The 27,189-nt window shown below is 44.5% G+C and overlaps 1 protein-coding gene across 2 annotated transcripts in view; it reads right to left on the bottom strand.

Moving 5' to 3' along the window:
- Window positions 1–27,189, bottom strand: part of SPOCK1 (SPARC (osteonectin), cwcv and kazal like domains proteoglycan 1) — a 537,859-nt gene that overhangs the window by 315,856 nt on the left and 194,814 nt on the right. Inside the window, exon 3 of one of the 2 annotated variants that reach the window (XM_017867845.1) lies at window positions 1,610–1,618. The exons of the other annotated variant lie outside the window; for it this stretch is intronic. Coding sequence (XP_017723334.1) covers window positions 1,610–1,618 — 9 coding nt within the window. The remainder of the gene's footprint in view (window positions 1–1,609; window positions 1,619–27,189) is intronic. 2 annotated transcript variants of the gene reach the window in all.

The raw sequence follows: 27,189 nt of genomic DNA, 5'->3' as shown, positions 1-27,189 counted from the left end.
GTGGATCAGAACTGAGTTTGTAGATCCCAGATGGAGGCAGACCCCACTTTACCAAAACTGCAACCTTTAGAAAGAGATCAATGAAGGGACTGTAGCCAGTTGCTCTCAAGAGGATTCAGTGCAAACTGGTTCCATTTATCTTCACACTACTTGACTGGGGGGAATAGGAAGAAGGTCTGGTTGGTGGGTGGGAGAAATGTCCCCAAAAATGTTAATAGAAGTTACCAGAAAAGTGAGATTTCCAGACCATTATGTAAACGCATCCGTTATATAATGTGACATTTGCCTGTAATTTTGTGTGCAATGGAAATCTCTGCTAATCCCACTATTACAAGGTACAAAACACTCCATTTATTAAGAAACGAGCTAGCAGCCGGGCGCAGTGGCTCACGCCTGTAATCCCAGCACTTTGGGAGGCCGAGGCGGGCGGATCACGAGGTCAGGAGATCGAGACCATCCTGGCTAACATGGTGAAACCCCATCTCTACTAAAATACAAAAAATTAGCCGGGCGTAGTGGCGGGCGCCTGTAGTCCCAGCTACTCGGGAGGCTGAGGCAGGAGAATGGCGTGAACCCGGGAGGTGGAGCTTGCAGTGAGCTGAGATCGCGCCACTACACTCCAGCCTGGGCGACAGTGCCAGACTTCGTCTCAAAAAAAAAAAAAAAGAAAGAAAGAAAGGAGCTAGCTTCACACATAACTACCCTACCTCTGAGCTGTTTTCATTCACATCTCTGGGCAAATAATTTGCTGTTTGTCTTCTCCCCATCTCTGGTGAGGAGCCTCAGTAGGAATCCTTCTGAATGAACTGACCCAGCCTGGGCAGTGACTTCAGGCTTCTCAGCCTTCCATCCAAAGTTATCACTCGTGAGAACTCTGTACAACAGGGCCTGGGAGTTGTCTGCATTAATACATTTCCATGTGCACTAATCACCCCTACCATTCCCCCCTCGCCCCACCACCACACACACACACACACACACACACACACACACACACGGGCCTAGGCTGCTTCTGAGCAGAGATGGGTCTTACTCACCTGCACCATCCCCTAAGGTATCACTCAACAGCACACAGTAAATCCTTGCTAAATCACATCAAATATAAGAAAGTGGTTCCACTTTTATTAACATCTCTGTATCCCTGTGAAATTCCCATAACTATTACTGGTGTGTGTAAATACAGGTGGGTATATGTTGATACACGTACTCTAAATCACCTTCACCCTGAATAGAGCAATTCTTTGATAAACTGGTCTGACATTTGGTTTAAAGTCCTGCAGGTCTTAGACAAAATGATTCAGAAAATAACAATGTCAGTTGCTCTGCTCTTTTAATAAATAACCCACCAGTAAAACACAGATAATAACTGACAATCATACTTGTACTGTAACTAATGAGAAAAGATAAAGCAGCAAATGGACTGTTTATATGCATTTGATAAATTGCATCCCTTGGATATACCAATGAAAAATAAATGTGTGTGGTACTGGTTCACTGAACTAAAACAAATATTTACTACTGAGATTTCAGATTTAGAATGAAATTTACATTTTATTTGGCAACTACTTTGATGCTATGTCTACACACAGTTGAAAAATCAAAAACCTACCTCAACTTCCTGAGTACGAAAGCATTATAAATGAGAAAAAAATAAAAGAATCATATCAAACAATAGGAAGAAATGTATACATTTTTGATAATTGCATCAAATTTTCAAATTATCATAACATTAGAAAGGTCATCCAGATATGCTCCCTTAAGTCACCTACCATCATTCCTTTGAAAAGGTCCCAACAATTCACTGAGTTCATGGGAAAGGACATGAGGTTATGGGGCAGAATAACTGAAGTGGGAAGAAATCCGAGTGTGCTCTAATGATCTACGTCATTGCTGCCGAACAGCTAGCAAAATCATGATTAAATCCAAACACTCAGCCGTGATTACCATCCACGAGAATTTCAAATGAGTAATTGCCTGTGACATTGTTCCAAAGGGCAAAATTCAATAAAAACCCCAAGATGACATCCGAGACCAAGAGCAGTATACCTTCTATATTTCTGCAAAGAAATTCCTTTGCCTTGCAGTTTCAAAATAGCTTGAGGGGTCCTCAAAACTGAGAAAGATATGGATTTATGTTCCTAGGAAATATGTAAAATGAATAGCATTGTCATTGCTCCTCTAGCTGATTCAAGGATCATCACCAACAGAAAGAGCTCCCTCTTCTTGGGGACTTTCTGTCTGTCCTGGTCAGTCCATCCAAGCTGGGGTAGAGAGAAGTAACCCACTGGCTTGTTCTTTTCCCAAGGGAAAGAACTGAGTCTGAGGTTTCTTCCCCAAAATATGCTCTGTGTTTGGGCTTTTCTTCTGGAGATATGAATGGGCATATGATGCTCCATTTGTACTCTGGCCAAGACATGTGTTGTCTCCTCAGACTCAAAACCATCCACAACCTTGACTTTATTAGCAAAATTAACAAATGGAGCTAACCAAGAGCAGCCTTCTCAGTATCTAGGAAGGAAAGAATAGGTCAGCACGAGGGAGTTAAAGGCAGAGAAGATACTGTAAACAGGGCAGGCTTTGACACAGATGTGGATTAAAATTCTGGCTCTAGCATTCACCAGCTATTTGGCCTTGCACAGTCTACTCAGCTTCTATGAGCCAATTTCCTTATCCATAAAACAAGACCACTTGCACCTACCTTGAATAATGGTCGCAATGACTTGCAATAATGATGCAAAGGGCTCTATATCTGGCACATAGAATTAATAAATAAAAGGTACACACTTTCATGTCCATTTCCTGAAGTTTATAGTAGGGGGATATCCCAGGAACATTGAGAGAAACATTAGTCTTTATGGATATGTTTTAAATTTCAATAATGCAGTTCTTGCGTATTTGAATCTTGCCAATTAGGCCCAAGTGAAGGGAAACCAATTGCAACTGGAAAAAATAATTATGAAATATTTAAATGCATGTAATTTTATTAGTCTCATGTATGAAGAGAGATTTTTTAAAAATCAATGACATTTGAAAACTTGAGCTACAGGCATATTTTGTGTAAAGAGCAGACTCCTACTATCTAAGATTCGATCACCCCCATCTATTAAATAGACTCCATCTATTAAAAAAGATAATACTTATACCATTGGGCCTATTTGTGCGTTGAGTGTGGTATTTTAAACCACTGAAAGGTATTACCTATCATGTAAGTGTACACAAATTAATTAAAGTTTCAATTATGATTAACTATATCCTGATAAGGGACCTGAACCTGCTCTGAACAGGCAAAATTTCTGTGTAATCATTAATTTACATGTAGAAAACAGATGGAGAAACCCTGAAAGGGTATGTCTCCTTGGCACACCAAACAAAGCCATTGCCATCTTATAGCTTATAGCATGTAAACCTTCATTTCAGAGAAAGTACAAATTATACTGGCCTGAGGCCCAGCCTTGTCTGAGTATCACAAATTCCAAATTAAGTAGGTCCAGCCATCTTTCTGAGAATGCCTGCACCATTCCCCCGCCATAGCTGGCAGGCCTCCATGAACATCCAGATGCCACCTTCTAGAGAATCAAACACCAGCTATTAACTACCACCTCACCATCCGTCCCCACTTATCCTCTCTGTGAGGTGACAAACACAGGGACTGGCAGGAGCAGTGGTTTCCACCTTGGCTGATGGCTGGGGATGCTGTGGGGCTTTTCAAACACTGATGCCTGGCCCAGCGCAGGAGGTGCTGATTCAGTGGCTGGAGTGTAGCCTCCACACTGGGATTTTTTAAAAGCTCTCCAGGTGATTCTAATGTGCAGCCTCCATAGGAAGCCACACACTAAATCACAGTGACTGAGGTGACTGAGGGAAGGCCAGGCCCACCATGGACAACAAACCAGGTACAGAACATCAGGGGCCTTCTCCCCCAGCTTCTGGAGCTTTCCAGAGTTGTATCCACCTACCACTCTCAGGGTCTGCTGCTCTAAGAGTCTCCAGCTCGGTAGATAGCACCTCTGTCCACCTGCTGCCAAGGCAAGAACCCAGGCCGCCGGCTGGACTCCTCCCTCTTCCTTCTGCTGTTCAGGCAACAACGAAGTCCTCTTCGCTTGCACTCCTGGGTCTCTCTCACATCTCCCCTCTCCTCTGCCTCAGGTCAGGCCTCCACAGTTTCTCCTCACAACATGGCCACATGCCCTAACCAGCCTCCCTGCCTCCCCTGAGCCCTGCTCTGGCTGTTCACACTGCCTCAATAGTGACCTTCTAAAGGGATGTTCTGGTCACATCATCCCCCTGCTTAAAATGCTGGAGGGTCTCCCAGGTCAAGGCCAAGCCCACCAGCCCAGCTCACAGGACCTCTGTGCCCCAGCAACTGCTGAGCCTTGCAGTCCCCTTATGGCCACACTCTAGCTTACGTGTTCCATTCGAGCCACCAATGAACCATGTTTTAATCCTTCAGCAGCCCATGCTCTCTTTGTTCCCTGAAACTCTGTCCGTGCTATTCTTTCTGTGCCTGAAACACTCCTCCTCACCCTTCTTTTGCTAACATTTACTCCCCTATCAAATCCCAGTTCAGACACTTCTTCTCATGGGAAGCCTTCCTTGTCTCCAATCCCTCTGCACTTGAGGCACCGCTGCTGTGTGATCTGCAGCCCCTGGGCTGCCAGAACAGAGCACTGAACTGCTCACACTATAGAAGCTGGCTACTCCTCTGCAACTCAGCCACACAGATGGCAGTCCCTAGGGCGAGGGGCTAGGTGGCGTCACTGCCAAACCTCAGCACGGCATTCATTTGGCACCAGGTACTCTAACATTTACTGAACAAATAAGACAACGATCCAACCTCTGCTGGTTTTGTATGCCAGTATCTTGCACTGCAGCTCTGCAACTTCTTCCCCTTTGTCTCAAAACTGATGGTTCCATGACCTGGAGGTTTCTGAGGAGGGTAAAATAGATAACTCCCTTTTAGTGACTAACTGGGGCAGTAACAGCAAACTGGAAACCAATGGGGATGACAGTGGAAGGTCTCAGAGGGATCAACCAGGTCCCATAGGAGGAGGACAGGTAGACCTCTGCCCAATGGCCCCACCCCACATCTCCTAATGCCCTGAGTCTCCTCAGGGACCAAGAGGACTTCATGATTTGGAACACCACAGCTGAGCCAAAATCTGATACAAGATTTAGGACTTGCATCAAATCAAAGCCCAAATCAAAACATCAAAGTAATAGTAATATTAATAGTAATCGTCATAGTAATAACAGCAGCTACCGCTTTTTTTTTTTTTTAAGAGACAGGGTCTTGCCGTCACTTAGGCTGAAGTGCAGTGGCACAATTGTAGGTCACTGTAACCTGGAACTCCTGAGCTCAAGTGATCCTCCTGCCTCATCCTCCCAAGTAGTTAAGACTACAGGTGTACACCACCATGCCCAGCCAATTTTTAATTTTTTTTTTAGAGATGAGGTCTTGCTATATTGCCCTGGCTGGTCTTGAACGCCTAACCTCATGTGATCCTCCTGCCTCAGCCTCCCAAAGTGCTGGGATTACAGGCATGAGCAACTCTTGCAATAACCATCTGAGACAAGCATCTCAATGTTATAGTTGTGGAAACTGAAGCTTAGAGAGAGAAAAGTACCATACAAGTTCCCACAGCTAGTGAGAAGCAGAACCAGGATTTGAACTCCAATTTTGCCTGACTTCAAAGATCATGCTGTAACCACTATGTACTACTGCTTCAATTGTTGCAGAAAGTCAGGGACCCCGGAGGAACCGACTGAAGTCGCGGCATCAGCGGCATCAATGTGAACACCAGAGACCCTGGAGAGAAAGCATGGGGCTGCCTGCCCTGTGGAGATGCACCATGATACAGGAGATACCAAGAAATGGGAGGTGAGAGCACAGATCAGAGGCCTCTCAAGAGATTCTCACTACTACTACTACCAGGACTCTCATTATGTCTGAAGCCTCAGCTTTCCTATCTGTGAAATGGGGGATGAAAACACCTGCCTCACAAGGTCTCTAAGTAAGTGGACAACAGGTCTATTTATCATGTATCTGCCCCAAGAAAGCAGGCAGAACACCCTGGATTCCTGATCCACCCCTACCCTCAGGCCCAGCCTCACTAAGATGGTTTTCTGGGAAGAATCATGGCCTTCCACCCCAAAGACAGCAGCCTCAAGCTCAGGCTGGCACGAGATGCACAGGAGTCTCCTGCCTTTGTGTGCCCTGAACTGAGCACTCACACCTGTTTACCACCAGCACTCCTGCTGGCCCTGTGCAAAGTGACACATCCAACACCAACATCAAAGCACCACGCAGAGGATGTAGTGGCTTTAGCATCAATCATCTCTCTGGAAAACTATGGCTGCAGGCTTGGCATGAAGTTTTCTTTAGCTGCAAATTGAGGGCTGCTATGGCTTCTCCCAGCCCTGCCATTCAGCAGCTTCTCTTCCAAGGAACATCTGGGAAAGAAAGCAATAAAACTCCTTTCACTGTGTCCCTAACACTGTCCTAGCTGCCACCTTGCAGCCCTGTGTCCTGAGGCTCCAGCCTTTGGATCAACGTATACAGCAAATACTCCTCACAAAAGTCCCAGAAATAAATTCAGTCCAAGTCTTTGTCTACTCCAAGCCTGTGCTGTCTTGATCTGATAATTCTTCTTTGAAATTTGTAATTTTGGAAGTGACATTTTCCCCATGGTAAGAGGTAACCAGAGTAGGCAAGCCTGCCACAAATGGACCCACATTCCTGAGCCACAGTTTTCCTATAAAATCACCAACAAGGCTTCCATGGAGAAGAGCAGGCACCCCCTCTCTGAGCCACAGCCACTGCTAACACCAGGGCCCACCACGTGGGTAGAACAGTCCTCTGAGATTGACTGGAGGCTCTCCACAGAACCCACACTCCCAAAGGCTGCAGGGTCAAGGAGACCTGAGCTACCCTGCCTGTTACCCAACAGGCACTGATGCAACTCTGTAATTGTTTTAACACAATTTCTTCTCCCCAGTACTGACGGAAAGATGCCTGATAGAAACAGATGACCACAAGGCACTTCAGCCAGGCTCCACTCTTCATAACTTGTTCAGCTGGCCCCTTGGACAGAGAGATGATGTTCTGAAGTCATGTGGACAAGACAGATGGTCCAGAGAACCTACAAGAGAATTGTCTTTAGGACAAGAGCAATGTACATGAGTCCGCAGATAGTAGTCCGGACCCCACTTTTGGGAATCCATGTACTAGTCTACGCCATGAACAACTGGCAGTCCTGCCTCCCCCCAGGGGGAATGCTATGATCTGGTCCCGCTTATTTAGGGCCTGGGCACCCACAGAGACAGAGTGAGGCTAAGGCTAGGAAAGAAATGGAGATCAAAGGCTCTAGGACCTCAATGCCCAATGACACATCCAGATTTAACCTATAAGCATTGGGGAGCCCCTGGAGGGCTTATTTGGAGGGTGACCCCACCAAACTCGTATTTTCTAAAGCATACTCCACTTTCTCTGTGTGGGACAAATTAGAGGGAGCCCAGCTGAAACTAAGGACACAAGTGAAGACTAACAACTGCCCTTACCCTCGTGAAACCCATGGTCTGGCCAGAGGAGAAGTAACAAGAAATGTAAGCAGATTAAGCATATGACCTGGTAACTATCACTTAGAAAAATTAGCTATGGGTACACAGAGGAAGAAGCCACAAATTATTCCAGAGAACCAGGGAAGATTCTACTGAGGAAGGACCACTGAGGCTAGCTCTTGAAGGACAGTTTTCCAGAGGAGGGACACATAGTGGCGCGAGAGAGGACATTGCATTCAGGGGATCTGGCAGGTGCATGAGCATGCAGTCTTTGCCACAGCAGCTCTAAGCCATGACAAAAGGCCATGAAGCATGAGCCCAGGTGCAACAACAGAGAAGAGACAATGGGAGACACTGGCAGCTCTACTCAGTGTCTCCTACACCTCTCAGTCTGCCCTTTGCTCTGTCACTAGGAAACTCTGTAGCTACTGCAGCTGGCTGCCAGGGATAATGCATATGATAATTACAATCCCTCCACTTTAGCTGGAAGGCTGAGCCATGACACTGTGTCTATGCCACCCAAGGGACAAGAAGCAAGCCCACACCCTGACCCTTCCAATCCAGCAGCAAGTTTTGTCATGCCACCTGTTATGGACATGTGTGAGTCATTATGAAGCATAATTAAAACCAAATAGTCTTCTGCCTGCCCTCTTTCCCTCCTAAAGAGAAATACTGAGAGCTTTCTGTACCTTTCCTTTGTTAAATAATTAAATGTCTTTCCCTCTGAACGTGAGCCCATAGGGCCATGCCATGTGCCCATGAAACCAGGACCCTGGAGGTCCCCCCCACAGCCAGGGATCATGATTCCTGGCCTCTGGCTCTCACTCAAACTTTGAAAGGTCCCATTCTAGTTTGCAGGGGACTGGAGAAGGGGAAGAGAAACAACCAGGGTCCCCTGATTCCCATCTTTTAAAATAAAAACTCTCCAGGGTAAAATTATCGGGTAAGATCATTTATATGATAAAAAAAATGCACAACAACAAGGACATATTTATTTCTTGTAGGGAGCACTCAGCTGGCAGAAACCATGGAACACTTTTATGTTTTCTTTTCATTTATTATTTGGAGAAACAATAGGAATGTTAATAACATTGCAAGTCCCTTCCAGTCCTAACATTCTGTGATTCTAAACATGTCAAATGGTAAATCAAATATGCCTAAAAGCTCTGTGTAAATAAAGTAGGAGCAATTTTCAGACTAGCAAGGACTGGAATGCACTGAAAGAATTCAAGGCAGACTAAAGCAATAGGCTGCTTTTGCTTTTCTTTTCATTTTTGCTTCCAAATTGTAAGGACCTAACACAAACACAAACAGTAATGATGTCCTAGATCTTTAAAAACCCCTTTCCTGTTAAATAACTTATGAATGTTAAAGAAACATTCCAGTTGGATTTTTCTCATGATGCCCAGAACTACTAAAACAGAATCTCTTGAACAAATTACCAAGACCAAATCCTTTGGCAAAATTATGTTCTCTTGCAAGTTGAAGACTCTTAGGGGAAAGTTACATAGGAAGACATGAGAAGAAAACAGAAAAACAATAAGAAAGAAGACTAAAGATGCCACAGTGATTACTTCATCCACCTCGTAAACACAGCCCTAGTGTACCATTCCCCTCCTCCCAGGGCTCAGAGGCCTGCAGAGGAAGAACAGCCACCTCCACCAACGTGCTGGGAGCCTCAACCATCCTTACCTAGTGCCCATGACCCACTGTAAGAAGAAGAGAAGGGAATACAGAAAAGGATTAGAGAAAAATCAAAATGGTAACAATGGTTATGGGAATATGAAGGGTTTCTTCCTGTTTCTACTTTACTACTTTTCACTTAAAACAAAACATGGATTACTTCTTAAATTCATATATTGTCTATATATTCATTCATTTATTTATTATTTCAATCATTGACTCATTCATTTAAAGTCCTCTGGGGTAGGTATAAGGAAGACAGCATCACCCTAACATTATAATCTGGGAAACTGTATCCCAGAAAAGTAAAATCATTTTTACATGAATTCACACAGCACTAAAATCTGCAGTATAAGGTCCATGTACACCAGTGGCATAGACTCTCAGAAAAGTATCTACAACCCAGACGTGAGAAGTAAAAATGAAGAGTTTCTTGGGCCATGATCATGGATAAAGTCCAGGAATGTTTCCAGGCAGCTGAATGGAACCACAAACCCTTATAATTAGCCTGTTTCTGGGATGGCAAATAGTGTCACCCATTCATTTATTTCTTTTGTCCTGGCATTTCTGCTACCCTATTAAGAAATGAAAGATCTGAAATAAGCAAGGAGTGACCCTCAGCTCACCCACCAACACATAGCCCATGGCCCATGCCAGAAATATGCAGGAGAAAGCCCCAGAAATCATGTTTACCCACAAGGCAGTGACAGCTCCTGCAAAATATCCAAATTGTGGTTCGATTTATTCAAGCATTCGGGGCTCAGCTCTCTCATCTAATTTACCAGCGAGACACACAAGTAACAGCTAGAATTGAAGGCACCTTGTCAAGGCTGCCTGCTGGAATTATTTGGGAACAACGCTGTGTGGGTTATTGTCGAGCTGCCCATCACAGCCTCAGATGTCCGTTTCTCACGCCTCTCTTCACAAAACTCAGCTCTTAGCCCAGCCTGGAGCTAAAATCAACAGTTCTGCTTCCTGGTCTAAAACATGAAATATATGAACAGCTATGGCAGGTTTTACCTTTTCTTGATGTTTCTATAGCCATTGCCTAAGTGACTCTGGACAAACATTTAAACTTCCTAGGCTTCAGCTTCCTCATCTGAAAATGAGGGCAATGGTGCCTACTCTGTCGGGGTTAATGGGAGGATTATTTGAGACTTATATGCCAAACACCCAGCACATAGGATGCACCAAGAAATGGTAACTATATTTTGTAGTTGACCCCAGTATATCCTCTGCCTTAAGCTGATAACAGAGTTTTCAAACTTTACCATCAGTTTCCTCTGGATTAGTATATTTGTGATGCTGCCATTCTGACTCTGAGAAGATTTTTAAAAATCAAAGCTGGGTGATAGCTGCACTGGAAAAGCGGCAGCCACTGCTCTGTGCAAAAGTGTAAATAAAATGCCACTTAAGTAATCACATTACTCACAGCTTAACACATGTGGCTCAGAGCTGCAAGCAAACACACATGTGTGATGGATTTCTCATTATCTATTGACTGCCACTGCAGTCCATCCAGCTGTCTGCAGGCGTCCTGCCTGGGAACATCTACATCAGCTCCTGATGGGCCCACACTCCTGCTATCAGTGGGAACAGACCCAGCAGGAAGGAGGTGATGCCTTCATAATAAGGTGATAATGCAAACAGAAATGTTTGTTTGGAGAAAAGCTGCCAGGTTCTAAGTCAGCCATTAAAGGTCCCTTCTTTAGCTTCCAAATGATCCTGGGACTCCCCAACATCATCTGGGCCAGAGGAAATCTCTAGTTTCTTCCTCCTGGTCCCTGCCATGGAGAGACTCGGCCTCCTCAGAGGCTATGATATCATCTACTTTTGACTCAGCAGTGCCTAGTGCCAGACCGAGTACCAAAGGAGAAAACCCAGAAATACTGCACTAGACGCTAGCTCCTCTCTGAAGTGGGCTCTAAAATCCCAGGGGTTCCCATTTGACTAAAGCTGCCCAGAAAAGTGCCAAGAACTGACTGCAGATGCATTAGGTGCGTAGACCTTTTACGCTCTGGATACAGAACTTGTGAAAAAGCCACTTCACAATCCAACTGCAAGTGTGCAGTGCAGATGTGGGCATCTACAGGGGCACAGGCTGGGATGCCCTCAGGTAAGGATGTGAGGCTCAGTTCCTCATGTTAAATCTGGTCCACTGAGGCACCTGCCACATTTCCTTGGGGACGGGGCTCCCTCCAAGTGGGTGGGTACCTTTTTTTTGAGATGGAGTCTCACTCTGTCACCCAGGCTGGAGTGCAGTGGCACAAGCTTGGCTCACTGCAAGCTCCACCTCCCAGGTTCATGCCATTCTCCTGCCTCAGCCTCCTGAGTAGCTGGGACTACAGGTGCCTGCCACCATGCCCAGCTATTTGTGTGTGTATGTGTGTGTGTGTGTGTGTGTGTGTTTAATAAAGACAGGGTTTCACCATGTTAGCCAGGATCGTCTTGATCTCCTGACCTCATGATCTGCCCACCTCGGCCTCCCAAAGTGCTGGGATTACAGACATGAGCCACCGCACCTGGCCCCCAAGTGGGTATCTTTGATTGGGGTAAGGCTTATCCTCAGAGACTCTACCTGCTTTGCCTCTACCTCCCAGTAGAGCTTCTGTGTCCTCATGATCTTCTTCCCTACCTTTGCTCCTCAACACTTGCTCCTGGATCCTTCCTCAGAGTCTGATAAAGAGACTATAACAGCTCCCAGATCACTCACATGTTATAAGGGATCAAAGCCTAAAGTGACAAACTTCGACCAGAGTGTCTGCCTCCTGAATTTATGGCATGCCTGTTGGCCTCAGTCAGGAAAGGATGAAAGGTGAGACACTTAAGAACTAGCAGAGACCAGGTGTGGTGGCTCAGGTCTGTAATTCCAGCACTATGGGAGGCCGAAGTCGGCAGATCACTTGAGGCCAGGAGATTGTGACCAGCCTGGCCAACACAGTGAAACCCTGTCTCTACCAAAAACTACAAAAATTAGCCAGGTGTGGTGATGTACACCTGTAGTCCCAGCTTCTTGGGAGGCTGAGACCGGAGAACCACTTGAACCCAGGAGGTGAAGGTTGAAGTGAGCCAAGATCATGCCACTGCACTCCAGTCTGGGTGACAGAGTACAACCCTGTCTCACAAACAAAACAAAACAAAACAAAACAAAAAGAACTAGTGTAGAGGTAAAAGGGAATGAAAATATTCTGCAAATAGCATTCAAGGAAGAGACAGTGACCAAGAAAACAAGCATAGTCAATGTGAAAATATTTTCTACTACAGACCTGAAATAAACCCAGTGGGCAGCAGAGCAAGGACCAAAGTCCTAGGGGAGGTAATGGTACCTTGCCATTTTCTAAGGGGAAACCAAGAAACTGCAACTTAAGCCTGTGTTCCACCTACAATGGGAAGCAAATGAATGTTTACTGAACATCCATGGCCTGCCAAGCACCACACTCTGCGCTTTACATAGATTATTCCACAATATCATCACAACGACTTTGCAAGCACAGTGGTGGCCTCTACATTTTGTAGCTGAGGAAACTATGGCTCAGAGAAGTTACATAACCTGTTCCAGGTGACACAAGGCAGGAAACACAAGAGCCAGCATTCAAATCTGGCTCTGTCCAACTGCTCCTTCTGTGCACCACGATAGCCTACCACCCCAAATTGGCCACAGGTTCCACCAAGTTCTAGACCATCAGCTCCCAAAAGGTGAACTCTGCTGCACCCGACTCAGACTCATGTAACTAGCAGAGACTCAGAATAGGTATTAGTTGAATCAAAGCTGCTACATGGAGAAATTATGACTCCTCTTGGCAACTAACATTCTTTTAAAGGAAAAGGACCACCCTTGATAAAGTCCAGGGAAACTGAGCTTTCTGTGCCAAAATATGAGTGAACACAGGGAGTAAAAAGGGAAGAGGAACTGAAATCCTAAGAGACATCTGGAAGAAAGGGGACACAAGGACGAGGAAGGTGCTGGGCCTGGCTCTGCACTACAGTAAGATCAGGAGAAAGCCAGTCAATGGGAAGGGCCCGCAGGTGGCAGTGACCGCATGAAAGGAGAAAATACACGTTCAATTACAAATTTTGAGAGTGTCTGTTGTGGAGTGTGTGAGGTTAAGACCCATCTCAGCCTCCCAAGGAGCTGGGACTACAGGTACACATCACCACACCTGGCTAATTTTTGTATTTTTTGGTACAGACAGGGTTTCACTGTGTTGGCCAGGCTGGTCTCAATCTCCTGACCTTAAGTGATCTGCCCACCTTGGCCTCCCATAGTGCTGGGATTACAGGCCTGAGCCACGGTGCCTGGTCTCTGCTAGTTCTTAAGTGTCCTCCCAAAATATTTAGTGAATTCCACTGAGGTCACTAACACCTGTATGCAAATGATTCCTCTTTGAGAAAGGAGGGGTAAGTTCAAAGAAGTGGCAAGTTCTGTGACTTAAGGAAAGTTCTGGGAACTACAGGATGATGGAACAGCTGGCCCCACACCAACCTCGCTATGACACTGGACCTCTGCATGGCTCCTGGGTAGAGATGGGCAGTGGGCAGAGGATAAAGCAGGAGTCTTGCTGATATAGCGTTGTTTACACAGGTTCCGGGGAGGGCCAGTTTTCAATGTATGGAGACCAACTCGCTAATGTGCATCAGCCCACAGTCCGATATGCGAATTGCCCCAGACTAAAGTGCCTCTGTCCCCAGCAGCAGCACAAGCACAGATCGGACCCAACAGCCAAGCAGGTTACTGGCAGACACACACACGTTAAGAAACCTGGGGCCTGTTTCACTAAAATTAGATGCAAATTTGATTTTGGTCATTGCTTGCCTTCCTGCTGGTCTTTGCATTCTTCTTCCACACAATGATTATACCTGATGACAGAAATGGAGAAAATATTAAATAAATTATGAACACATGCTCAACCACAGCAACACAGACCTTTTGCACTTATTAACATTGTCTCTCTGCTCTTTAGAGGACCACATTATTCCTGAATCTTTCACAGCTAAAATCTACCTGGGAACATAAATCTCCTTCACCATAATGTGAACAAGTCCCCTAACAACAGCAGCAGTTCATTACCAAACCATTTTGGGTTATATTTCTCCAAGAAAATAAATAACCAGTTTAAAGACCGTCAGAAAAACGGCCCACTCATATTCAGCTTAAACATGGTTATTTATTAGAAATTATCAAGAGCCACTCACATCTGTGGTAACTATGAGCACAGAAGGTCCTCAGTGAGATTTCCACTTCAAGATAGGAAAAAGACAGGAAACACAGGGCAGCCGTGGCATTCCATTCTGAATAGATCTGCATTTCAGGCTCGCCTTGACCTTTGTGTCTGATCTTGGTAATGGAAGCCTTTTGCACCAATTCTTCAGGCATGGAAGAGCCCTAGGGAGATTTTTGTTAGAGGGGAGAAGACCACATGTAGAGCCACTACTCTGTGCCAGGCAGGGCTCACCCTCCAAAGTGAGGGTCAGCACAATGCCTTTTTTTTTTTTTTTTTTCTGTAAAGGGCCAAATAGTAAATAGTTTAGGTTTTGTAGGCCATATACAGACTCTGTCACACATTCGTCTTCTTTTTAACCCCTCCTTTAAAAATCATTCTAAACAAGATAGTCTCAGCTGGAGCAGGCTGTAGGCTGAGTTTGTCCATCCTGCTCTAAACAGACTACATCTCTTAATGTTCTTCACCACCCTAGGCGGCCCATGCTGTTTTTACCATTTTAAAGATGAAGGGAATGAGGTGAAGAGATGTTAGGGAACCTGCTTGAGTTCACACACTTGGCTAAGTGCCAAAGTACAAAGCCAGGCAGGATCTAAATCTAGGTCCATTCGTTTTTAAAGGTCAGACACTTCCCACTATATCACATGGCCTCAAAAACATTCTAAATTTGGCAACTCTCTTCTCAGAAGAGTGAATTTATACTATGAGTAAGAAGGGATGTAGGGAACAAATGTTTCTTGAACATCTATGTGTTGCTCTTGCCCTGAGTCCACAGGGCTGCCATGGATGGTTGTATAGGTCACTCACTGCACAAGAATGCCAGGTCAGGAAACTAACGAAGGCTGAAATTCCATCTGCACTGCACACAGTAACCAAGCACCCTGGAGCAGTTCTGCACTCACCCAGAGGGGCCCTTCCTTCTATTTCTTACTAGGGCCATGGTGGCTGCAGCAGCCCTGCTAGTGTACCTCCCAGGGAGGCAGAATGAGGGAGGACCAGCCTCACCAAAATCCAGGGGAGACTGCAGCCTAGAACAGCAAAGGGAGATAGAATAGAGTTTGAGTGTATCCAATCGCAGAGCAGGTGGGTGGGGGGTGAAGCCAGTGACAGGGACCCAGGTACCAAGTCTCGGCCACAAAGAGAACCAAGTCCCCCCAACAACCTTAGGATAGAATTTTGCAGTAAGAAGACAAACAGACCACTGTTTCACTCACAGTATGAAGTAACATACGTCATTATCTCAAAAGACAACAGTAGAAAATAGGTACTTTAAAGGAAGAGTTACACAAATTCTATTCAGTTCAACAATTATTGGCTCTTGTAGTGATCACTTCACAAGAGCGTACTAAAAGGCGACAGGAGGTGCTGGAGAATTTCCCTAATTTCTTGATGTTTATATTCTACAAGTGCCATCCTTAACAAAAACACACTGTGAACCTGGAAGAAAAATAGGCAGCACCCAGGGTCACACTGCTCTTCAGTTGGTCCTGCAGGCTCCCAGCCCACAGTTCTTCAGACCACTGCCTCCGAGGTCATCACCCAAGCATTATAGGGACATACAAGTCCCCACTTGGCTGCCATGGTGCAAATTGTTTCTGCCCTAAAGCTCCCTATCAGAAGACAACCGGGGTCCAGTCCCAAGACCGACCGTATGTCCTGCTCATCATGCCTTTCCTCCTGGACTCAGACCTTCTGGTCATAACTTGCAGGAGGCAAACTAAACCAAACACCACCAGAAGCACCTCCACACAGAGGTGCGCTCCTGCCTCAGGACTCAATGAGACTTCCTTGCAGTGACAGTGCTGGGAAAGGGTCCTTAAGCACCCTTGAGGCTTCTGTTCTCCCCCATCCTACCCAACTGGAAAAAAATATACTCAGAATCATCTCCCTGAGATTGCAGAGGGCAAACATTTAGTGAAATTGATAGGGACTAGTTAACAAATGGAAGAAACTACACTTTCCGTTTTTAATCTCCAACTTCAAGGACAAGATTTTCTCAGATGTCTCTAAAAGTTTCTGCAATTGTCTCTAGACAGACACTAGTGAAGACAGAAAGCAAATTGCTCCCCGCAATTACTAAGCTCTGAACTCCCTAAACAGCCAATCTTTATGCTGCCATTGTAGTTGTGTCTATGGACGGCTGGTTCAGGCTAGGGCAATCATTCCCAGAGCTCTTCACTACTGCTAAATGCAACGTGGAAAATTACCCAGAAAACAGCTGTTTGTGCTTTAGGCGGTACCTACATGGGGAGAGAAGCAATGGGCGGGTAGAAGTCACAAGCCATAAAATTGAGAAAATACTATTTTCAAGTTAAATGCAAAGGGAAGTCCCATTGCAAGAGGTAATCAATAATCAAGAAGAAGCACAATAAGAAAAGACCCTCTGGTTAAAGAGAGAAGGGAAGCAGCAAGAGTTCCCTCCAAATGACAATTAAGTGAGCTGTAACAATCCCAGAGAGACTTAACTTCACCACTGTTGTGGTCCCAAGAGCATTGATGGTGCTTCACTCAGCAACAGGGAGCCAGGCGCAGTCCTCAGCTTCTGTGTGATTTTCTCCTTCGATGCACACAACTCCACAATGTAAAGGCAGCTTCTATCTCAATTTTGGTAAAGTCTGTGGCTCAGTGCACACTGCTACTGACTTTTGAAAGAACAAGTAATGGCAGCATACCTATTACTCCTTTCCAAACATAAGCCAAGAACCTAAGAGACTTGGAACCCTTGGACATACCCAATCCTGACTGTGTCCCAGATCTCGACAATAAGCTGCCCACAACATAGAAAGACCAGCACAGTGTCCTGAATCCTACACAATGCTTCCCCTTCTAAAGGCCCTATCTTCCCAGCCACAGCCAATTCTCACTCTCTACTTTGAATCCCTCTTACTTGTGAACAATTGGCCAGTGGGGTATAAAGCCAGGGTCTTTAACCAATGAATACAGAGAGGGTCCAGAAGCAGCCAGAGAATCAAATCACTAGCCTTTCCTGAGACCTGGCAGTCATTTGCTGCCAAGCCTGGACACCAGGCTACATTTAGATGGAAAATCTGGACTCACAATGATCTTTACATACAGACTTCTAAGCCAGGTTATTGAAGTCCCTCATGGTTTACCCAGAACCTCCAGGCTCTCCTAACTAACTGTACCAGGGGAATAGGACACAATGTCATCTGGAATGATGTTTTAGTAAACAACTTGAAAAGCTACTAAGATGACAGTCGACTTCATTTATTTATTTCTGTGATGGAGAACTGGGGAAGGAGAAGCTACCCAATTTTTCCTCAGTACCGAACTATTCATAGCAGAAAGCTTGAAATGTGGTTTGATTAGCTTAATGCAAACTGCAAAAAGCAAGGATACATCCTCACCAGCAGAGCAGTGCAGTAGAGTACTGAGCTCTGGGGTCCAACAGAACCCAGCTTAAGTCTTGGCTTCAACAAGATTATTGACTACGTAACCTTAGAAACTGAACCTCACTTATCCAATCTATGAAATGAGGTTATTAATGAGGCAAGTTTCATAGAGTTTACCAAGTCACAATGAGTTTCTCTATGTCATGTGCTTAGCTAAAGGATTGATGAATGCTCATTACAAGTAATACTGCTGTTTAATAAATGACTATAAATTATATGTATTTTAACCCTTACCTCCTTTTTTTCTTTCCAAGGCCTGCTCATCATATAACCATTTTTAGGGGAAAATGGTTAAAGGAAATACTCAATTGGCTTGTTGCTTTTCTTTAAAACATGGCACATCTGGTTCCATCGTCTGAAATATGGTCCAACAAGTCAGTGACTTAGAGTCTTTTAAAAAGTGGTCTAACATGTAAGCCAGAGGCAAAGGTGAGAGAAAGTGGTTCTTTTTTTATCATAAAGCAGCAGCAATTCAGGGGAGAAAGACAAGTTTCCCAGCTAGAGAAGTGTTGGTTGAAGCTAGAACAATGCCATGTAGAGCTGTATATCCTGCTCAACAAGAGGAAGAAAACCACATTTTCCCAGATCTTGCTTTAAAATTTGTAAGGGAATGAGCATGCAAAGAATAAAATTCATAAAGCATCTCCCACCTCAAAAAAACACCAAAAAGAGAGTGAAAAGTCAAGCCACATTGTGAGAGAGAAGATACTTGCATCATTTAAAACCAACGGGCTGGGCACGGTGGCTCACACCTGTAATCCTAGCACTTTGGGAGGCTGAGACTGGCAGATCATGAGGTTAGGAGATGAGACCATCCTGGCTAACATGGTAAAATTCCGTCTCCACTAAAAATACAAAAAAAATTAGCCAGGCGTGGTGGTGGGCGCCTACAGTCCCAGCTACTCAGGAGGCTGAGGCAGAAGAATGGTGTGAACCCGGGAGACCGAGCTTGCAGTGAGCCAAGATTGAGCCACTGCCTTCCAGCCTGGGCAACAGAGCGAGACTCCGTCTCAAAAAAAAAAAAAAAAAAAAAAAAAAAAAAACAACTTTCATATAGAACTTACACGAATCAACAAGAAAAGACAGATAATCCAATTAAAATAAGACACAGGAGGTAGGAATAGGTACTTTACAAAATATGATACCCATAGGCCAAAATATACCAGAAAGCCTAAAAACTAAAAGATAATGGCCATACTGAGCATAAGAAAAGATGCGGAGCAACTGGAACTCCTGCACACTGCTGGCAGGAGGGCAGAACTAAAGTGGTACAGCCGCTGCAGAAAACTGTTTGGCAATAGGAGCTGAAGATAAGCACATGAACCTCACAGTCCAGCAACTCCAACCCTAGGATTTTACCCAATGGAAATGAGTATAGGAATACAAAAGGACCTCAACAGGAATGTTCATAAACAGAAATAGTCAACCCTCACTTGAAAAAACTCAAATATCCACAAGGAGTATTAATCCAATGGACATTGTGGTATGTTCACATAATGGAATTTTACACACACACAAAAAAACTGCTATGCATTACCAGAGATAATATTACCTACATAACAATGATTGACAAAAGACCAGACATAGAAGAATATAAACTGTGTGAGTTAATCTATCCATCTATATAAAGTTCAAAAAAGGGCAAAACTAACATATGATGAAAAGTTAAAACAGCAGTATCCTCTGGAAAGAAGGGAGGTGAAAGGAGTCAGGAGAATACGATTAGGGGAGCATGAGCGAGGCTTTTGGAGTAAGAGTAATATTCTGTGTCTTGAAATCAGGGATGGTTACATGGGTGTACTCACTTTGTGGTAAGTCAATTCTATTCATGTACTTTATACACATGCATATCACACTTTAATAAAGGTTTGAGAAATAAGTGAAACAGAAACAGGCTATTCTGATGTCTTGATATGACTGACATGGGCCACTGCTTAGTTGTAAATACTCTGAGCCAGAAAAAGATATTTCCAGGGAAACCTCCACATGGCAGAATGGACAGGTTTCCTAATATCAGGTGAACTGCTGAAGGCGCACATCCCACAGTCAGGGAGAAGCGGGGCCCCTGTCTAGTCTCAACTCTGACAGGTCTGGAAAGCCAGAAAGGCACAAGGGAAGCCTAGCACTGGCACAAGTAGTAATTAACATATCGATCACATACTAAGTACTGGTATCATTCCAAGTGCATAAAACATCTCAATTGATGTAATCCTCATTACTCCCCATTTTATTTCTCAAGTGAAGTAACTAAGCACAGAAGATTTGGGGGTTGGCCTGAGGACATACAGCTGGTAAGAGGCAGAGCCTAGATTCACCTGGGTAGTCTTGCTCCAGAGCCCACATGCTTAACAGCACAACTGACCACCTCCCTGAACTACCTAGCTATCTTTAGAAAAGGAAATTCATCCATCTGCCTCAGCAGAAGCATGCATGCCAGCCACTGGAAGAGAGAAGACGGACACTGGAGGACCAGAGCCACCAGGGATGGGCACTGACCATATGCCAGGCAACAGGCTAAGCAAGCTTTCTGTCCCAAATTTGACTTAATTCTCGCAACAGCCTTCTAATATAGCTAGGATTATTGGCCCTATTTGAAAGATGAAAAATGTGAGGCTCAGAAAAGTTAACTTCACACAGCCAGGGAGGGGCACAGGCAGGTTGCAAGTGTATAACTCCTTCACCTGAAAGGTCAGTAAGGTCTCCCAGGTCCTACAAACCAGAATCAGAACAGTCCCTGACATCGTGGGGTTTCCGTGGCAACTCCAGGAGGCCACCATCACTGAGGTCAGGTGTGGGCAAAGGAGTTCACACCTATAAGATTGCTTGATAGGCCCACACTAGAACCAAATGCAGCAAATAAGAACGAAGCTCCCTCGAGCAAGGAGAGGGGTAAGCTGAGCTATGAGAACTCCATGCAAACAAAAGCTGATGGGAGGCTTGGACATGCCCTGCCTGGAGTGGTGGAGAGGACCTCTGTTTTGTCTGTCCCACAGGCTTCCCCCTTCTTCTAAGCAAACCATTTACCTAAGGTCCAGGCATGGCTAACCACATCCCCAGCCAGGCTGGCCACTGTGAGCTCACCCTCCTTGCCACAGCAATGCATCAAGGAATGGATGCATGACCTTCACAGCTTGGTAAAAACCCTTCCTGTTTGCATGTGGATGCCAGAGAGAAAGGGTTCTCTCTCCACATGGCCCTATTAGGAAGAGGTTGGCTTGGAACTGCCAGAGAAGATCTTCCCAGTCACATGATAAAAGCATCTCTGAGGATAAATCCAATGTGCCAAAGGAGCTACAGCCAAGAGAGAGGAGAAAGCGAGGGCAAGCCTGGATGCAGCCGTGCCTGAAATCCAACAATGAACTTTCAAATTACGGGGAACAATAACTTGGCTTTGTATGTAAGCCACCCTGAACTCAACTTCATTCATGTGTAACCATGAGAATCCTAACACAGTAGAGATCTCTGGATGAGGTATGAGGGAGGAACATTTTCCAAAGCAAGAAACTGCAGACTACAGGGGGTTAAAGCTGAACAGTTTTAATTACCCTTGAGGAGAGTTTCGAATGGGAACTACCCTAACCTAAACCCCTGAAAGTGTTGCTCAGCATTCAGAAAAGGAAGGAGCTTGGTTTCCTAGGAAAATCCTATGCTGTCCATTCACTGGTATGGTTTAAAAAAAAAAAAAAGTTGGAGGAGCCAGACCAAACTGCTAGGGCAACTACCACAGGTGTGGATGCGATCTGAAAAGACTGAGTCACCCATCACCTTCCAGAGAAAACAACTGTTAGAACGAAGCCCTTCCCAGGACAGAGCTAATGCATAGCCAGCTAGTCTCCTGCACATGAATCTCTGCAGCGTAATGCATTGACACATCTATTAACAAGATTTTCCTGTGATTTTCATTCCATACAGGATTCAGCCACTGAGAAAGAACAAAATGGTATTTTACTACCTGTAGATACACACCCTAACTTTTAAATTCGTATCTTCAGATAGGAAGGGAGTTGGCAATAAGGGGAAATTAAATCCATAAATCCACTGATTTATCACTGGACAAACACACAACAGGCACCATGACGGCAAACTCTTTGCAGGCCACATTTCCCTCAGAGTCGCTGCTGCAAACACGGCGGAAAATCCTGATTTGGAATAAGAAATAATTCCATTTTAATCTTGTTTATCTTCTTGGTCTAGTAATCCCCTGTGGCCAGTGCCCATCTGGCACATTCTTTTAAGAAAACTGTGGCCACTGCGGTTTCATTCAATTCTGCGATTGGTTTGTTGAATTTTTTTTCGAGGTACGTTGTAGGCCATTGGGTATTGGGCTTATTTCTTTAAATAAATCTAATAAACCAACACACAACACCATTTATTTCAGGAATATTTTGAAAGCACAAATAACATGTTGGCAGCTTTTATTAGAGCACATGAAATGCTGTCTCCAGGGGAGTTCACAGAGCCCAACAAATTAGTTTAATCTCAAGTGGACCATGATGAAGGGAAGTGATCCACCAAAGCAATACGCAATTAGTACTAATATTCTGCAATTCTGTAGCTTGCATCATCTGAGCATTTTAGGATGGGCTACATGCCTTAATGAATTCTGACAAGGCCCTCTAGAGCTTCAAATCTCAAACTTTAGCCTGCATCAGAATCACAGAAGTGGTTAAAGAGGCAGATCCCTGGGCCTTACCCACAGAAATTCTGATTCAGAAAACCTGTCATGGGGCTCTGAAATCCCACCTTGCCGCCTCCCCAATGTGACTGTCCTCCTGGTATGAATCATGAACGCTACCATAAAGAAAGGTAATACCGCTTTCCCTATACACGGACGAGAGCTTGGAATAAGCCAGAAGCTTGACACTTGCTGTAGGGCAGCACCATCCAATAAAACTTTCAGTGATGCACCAGGCGCAGTGGCTCATGCCTGTAATCCCAGCACTTTGGGAGGCCGAGGCGGGCAGATCACGAGGTCAGGAGATCGAGACCATCCTCGCTAACATGGTGAAACCCCGTCTCTACTAAAAATACGAAAAAATTAGCCGGGTGTGGTGGTGGGCACCTATAATCCCAGCTACTCATGAGACTGAGACAGGAGAATGGTGTGAACCCTGGAGGCAGAGCTTGCAGTGAGCCGAGATCACGGCACTGCACTCCAGCCTGGGCAACACAGTGAGACTCCATCTCAAAAAAAAAAAAAAAAAAAAAAAAAAAAAAAAAGAACTTTCAGTGATGCTGTAAACAGTCTCTGTTCTGCACTGCCCAAAACAGTAGCCACATGGGCTACTGACTGCTTGAAATATCACTAGTATGACTGAGGAATTGGGCATTTAATTTTATTTAATTTCAATGAATTTAAATTTAAATGGCCACATGTGTCTTTTGGCTTCTTTATCGAACCATATGGTTCTACATGAAACAGCAGCATCTAAGAAAAAATACTGAGAGTTAGCTGTACTCGACCATATTTCTTTCCATCATGAGAAAAACTATAGCAATTCCCTATATCAATAGATACAGGCAAAATGGCTTGGACTGAGTACATACTATGCATTATAAGTCTCTCAAAACTCTGTATTAGTTACTTTTTATAGGTAAAGAAACTGAGGCTCCAAGAAGCTAAGTGATCCGCCCAAGGACACAGGGCTGGCCATGACACAGTCAAGAGCTGAACACAAGTCCTACAATTCCAACACCCATGCTGTCTCCATCACCATACACTGCACCCATGGAGATGAGCTCAACTGAAAACACAAAGGCCAAGGCTGTGGAAGTTGTCACCTCCCTTATCTCCAACTGACATTTTCCATTATTCTCCACATATCAGCTGGCATTCCTATGTGGGGTTCTATACATAAATAAAGACAGCATCCCACGGAGAAGGGAAGATGTTCCAGGGGCAGGATTTGATCCTATTGCTTCTCCTACTTTCCAGCTCTCCCCTCTGGTTCACTCTGCTCCAGTCACTCTGATCTGCGGCTGCAGCAACATTTCAGGCACATTCTTGCCTCAGGGCCTTTGCACTTGCTGTTTTCTTATCTGAAATACTTTTCCTGCAGATATCCGCATAGTTTACTCCCTCTTTCTTGAGATCTCTGCCCAACTGCCCTTTACAAAAGAATCCTTCCTTCACTAGCTATTAAAAGAAGACCAGACTCCTCTTTCCACCCCCGTGATCTCCTACTTCTGTCACTGCCTTTCTCCCTTTATTTTTCTCTGTAGGATTCATCACTCGTTTATTGCCTGTCTTCCTCCACTCCCTCTAGGACACCAGCTGCATGAGGGCAGGAATGTCATTCTGGTCACTGATGCATCCCAGCACTTGATCCACAGGAGATACTGCACAAATACTCTGAATAAATACCTAGATATACAACCAAAGTTCACCTGCATGTCTGCAATACAGTTGTTTTTTGTTCTTTATGCTTTTCTGTACTTCCCCAACATTCTACAATAAACTATGTCCCCTGCAGTCACAAATCGACATGTCTTTCGCATAATGCTACTCAGTGGTCACTGTGTTGCCCTAAATGTTACTGCCTCCACGAAAGGTCACCTTATATCTACCCTACTTGCCACTCTTCCTCTTTAGAGCTCCACAACCAGCGGCACAGAGCTAATATTCCCTGGAAACAGAGATGAGCATGTCTACGTTTCATCAAAACTGTTGGATCCAGGAGCTCACCGCAGGGCCAGTCAATGAACAATTCTCCACTTATTTCATTTAAGAAAAATAGAATTTTATCATTTCTGACAATTTTACAATTGCATTGAAAGCTACGAATTAAAGGACCCAGTATTTGCTAACGTAGCCACGTGATTTTTTTCCTCCAATAAAGGCAACTACAGACACTGTTTATAATGCTGGCATCAGGAAGTTAAGGGCACACTCACTTCACTGACCAAGCAAGTTTGGTTAATACTTTTTTACTGAAAAAAAAAAAATGTATGATCGGGTGTGGTTTCTGATTTACGTAAATCAAATATCAGTGGAGTTATATCATATATTAAAATAATAAATACACATGGTATACTACTTCATTTTACAGTGTTTTCCCTCAGGTATCACCTTACTGAATCTTCTGAACAACTCACTAAGGGGGAGTTTACTCTTATTCCTGTTAAGAAGTTGCCATGGGCTGAATGTTTGTGTCTCCCCCAGATTTTTATGTTGAAACCTAACCCCCATCGTGAGGTGTCAGGAGGTAGAGTGTTCAGGAGGTGATTAGGTTGTGAGGGCACAGCCCTCGTGAATGGAATTAGTGCCCTCATAAAAGAGGCCCTGCAGAGACTCCTCATCCCTTCTGCCACATGAGGACACAGTGAGAAAACAGCATCTAGGAGGAATGGTCCCTCGCCAGATGATGAATCTGCCAGTGCCTGGATCTTGGACTTCCCAGCTTCCAGACCGTGAGAAATAAGTATCTGTTGTTTATAAGCCACCCAACATATGGTATTGTTGTTACCATGGCCTGAACAGACTAAGTCAGAAGCTGAGGAAACTAAAGCACAGAAAGGCAATATGCATGCCTTTCTCAAATATCACCAAGTCATGCAGGGGGAACCTGCATTCAAACTCGGGACTCAGGTTGCATTAAAGGACGTCATTTCTAGTCACGAGTGATGAGCAAAGCAGCAAGGCTGGGCGTCCAAGTAATGGAGAAGCTGGGATGGGTGACTGCAAAGCATGGCATGGCCGACTGAACGTGAACTAAAGGAGCATCCAGGCTGCGAAATTGTGCTCCTGGCTCTGTCTATGAACATTAATGTTGGACAAGTGCTTCCCAGTGAATCAGGGGATGGAAAGGCTTTCCCACTGACCTGGCACTAATGCAGGCCTCATAACTAAATAGCACTCATCTGTGACAAGTACCGATAAATCGCAGTTTAGGGCTCTCCTCTGGAAGGACTGGTGATGTCCTGACTAGCATAATTCATCATCCCAGAGAAACAGGTTAAAAGGTACATTTAACACTATGCAGAATCTTGACACAGGCTCACACAGGTAGGGGGCTGGGGACTTGGGATTTGAAGAAGCACATGTATGGAATAGCAGAGACCTCTGCAGCAGGCTTCCTGAGACCAGGCTACCCAAGCCCTCCTGCAAAAGGGGGAAGAGAGGCACAGCTAACCCCAATGAACTGCAATGTACTTTGCTTAAAGAATTTTAGCTTCAGTGAACCTCAAGAAGAGACAGACAGGAGTATCTATGTGTATATATATGTACAAACACACAACACATACACATACATGCAATAGATACATATGTGTATATGTATATAAACATAATATGTATATTTTCTTTTTGCCTTTTCTTGAAGTTAAGCTTCAATTAAAGAGGGATGTATATACACACACATACGTGTATGTGTGCATATCTTTATGTGTGTGAATATACACATACATGTATATTTTTATACAAATAAGGGTGTATGTGTCTACTTATCCCCCTTTAATTAAGACCATCCTCAGAATGCGTCTCCTTTGGAAAAACTGATTATTCATTTACTCAACAGTATATCATGATACATTAGAAAAATGCTTCCAAAGAATCTGAAATAGTGAGAAAGTTTTATGAAATTATAACTGAAAAAACACTGAGATTTTGTTAAGCGTGCACAACAAAACACAGTGAAAGCAAATATATAAAAAAAAAAATCTTAAGGGTAGCTGCCTGTTAGTGATAAGAGAGATTTCTTCCTTTATGCTTTTCTATGGCAGGCATGAATTGTTTTAACAATGATAAGTATCAGACTATGTTTTAAGGAGACTATGAGTTGTGCCTCTATTTTATGAGAGGAGGGGTCCCTTCTGGCCTAGCAGAGGGCCTGGCCTGCAGTGAGCATTCAAATCCTCGAGGAACAGGGTGGGGACGTGTGACAAAGGCAGGAAGAAAGTCAGTGAGAGCCTGGGGAGACCTGGTAGGGCACAGACATGACCAGACCAAGGATGGTCAGAAGTTATCTCCCCAAGATCTAGGAGGTCAGTGAATGTCTTCGGTCGAGGTGCACAGGGCAGACTTCTGGGCACACTTAATTTTAACAGAAGGAGGAAAATGATAGGAGAAAGTACAAATTGGGTAGGAATGGACATATTTTCATCAGAAAGAGTATGGTACAGTTTCAAAATCTCATCAAGACAGGAAATGTGACCATACAAACATGATTCAAAGGCCGTATTTTACTGTGGCCCAGAGAAGTCTGTCTGGAATCGGACAGATGTGGCCCCAACCTCAGCTCACTCACCCACTAGCTGTGAAACTGTGGGCAAGTCACTCAAACTTTCTGAGCCTCATTCTTCTCACCTCTCAAACAGGA

The sequence above is a fragment of the Rhinopithecus bieti genome, unplaced genomic scaffold (assembly GCF_001698545.2).
Source record: "Rhinopithecus bieti isolate Rb0 unplaced genomic scaffold, ASM169854v2 scaffold_4475, whole genome shotgun sequence".
Taxonomy (NCBI): domain Eukaryota; kingdom Metazoa; phylum Chordata; class Mammalia; order Primates; family Cercopithecidae; genus Rhinopithecus; species Rhinopithecus bieti.
Note: the sequence above shows the minus strand (reverse complement) of the source record. Positions and strands in the feature narration are given on the sequence as shown.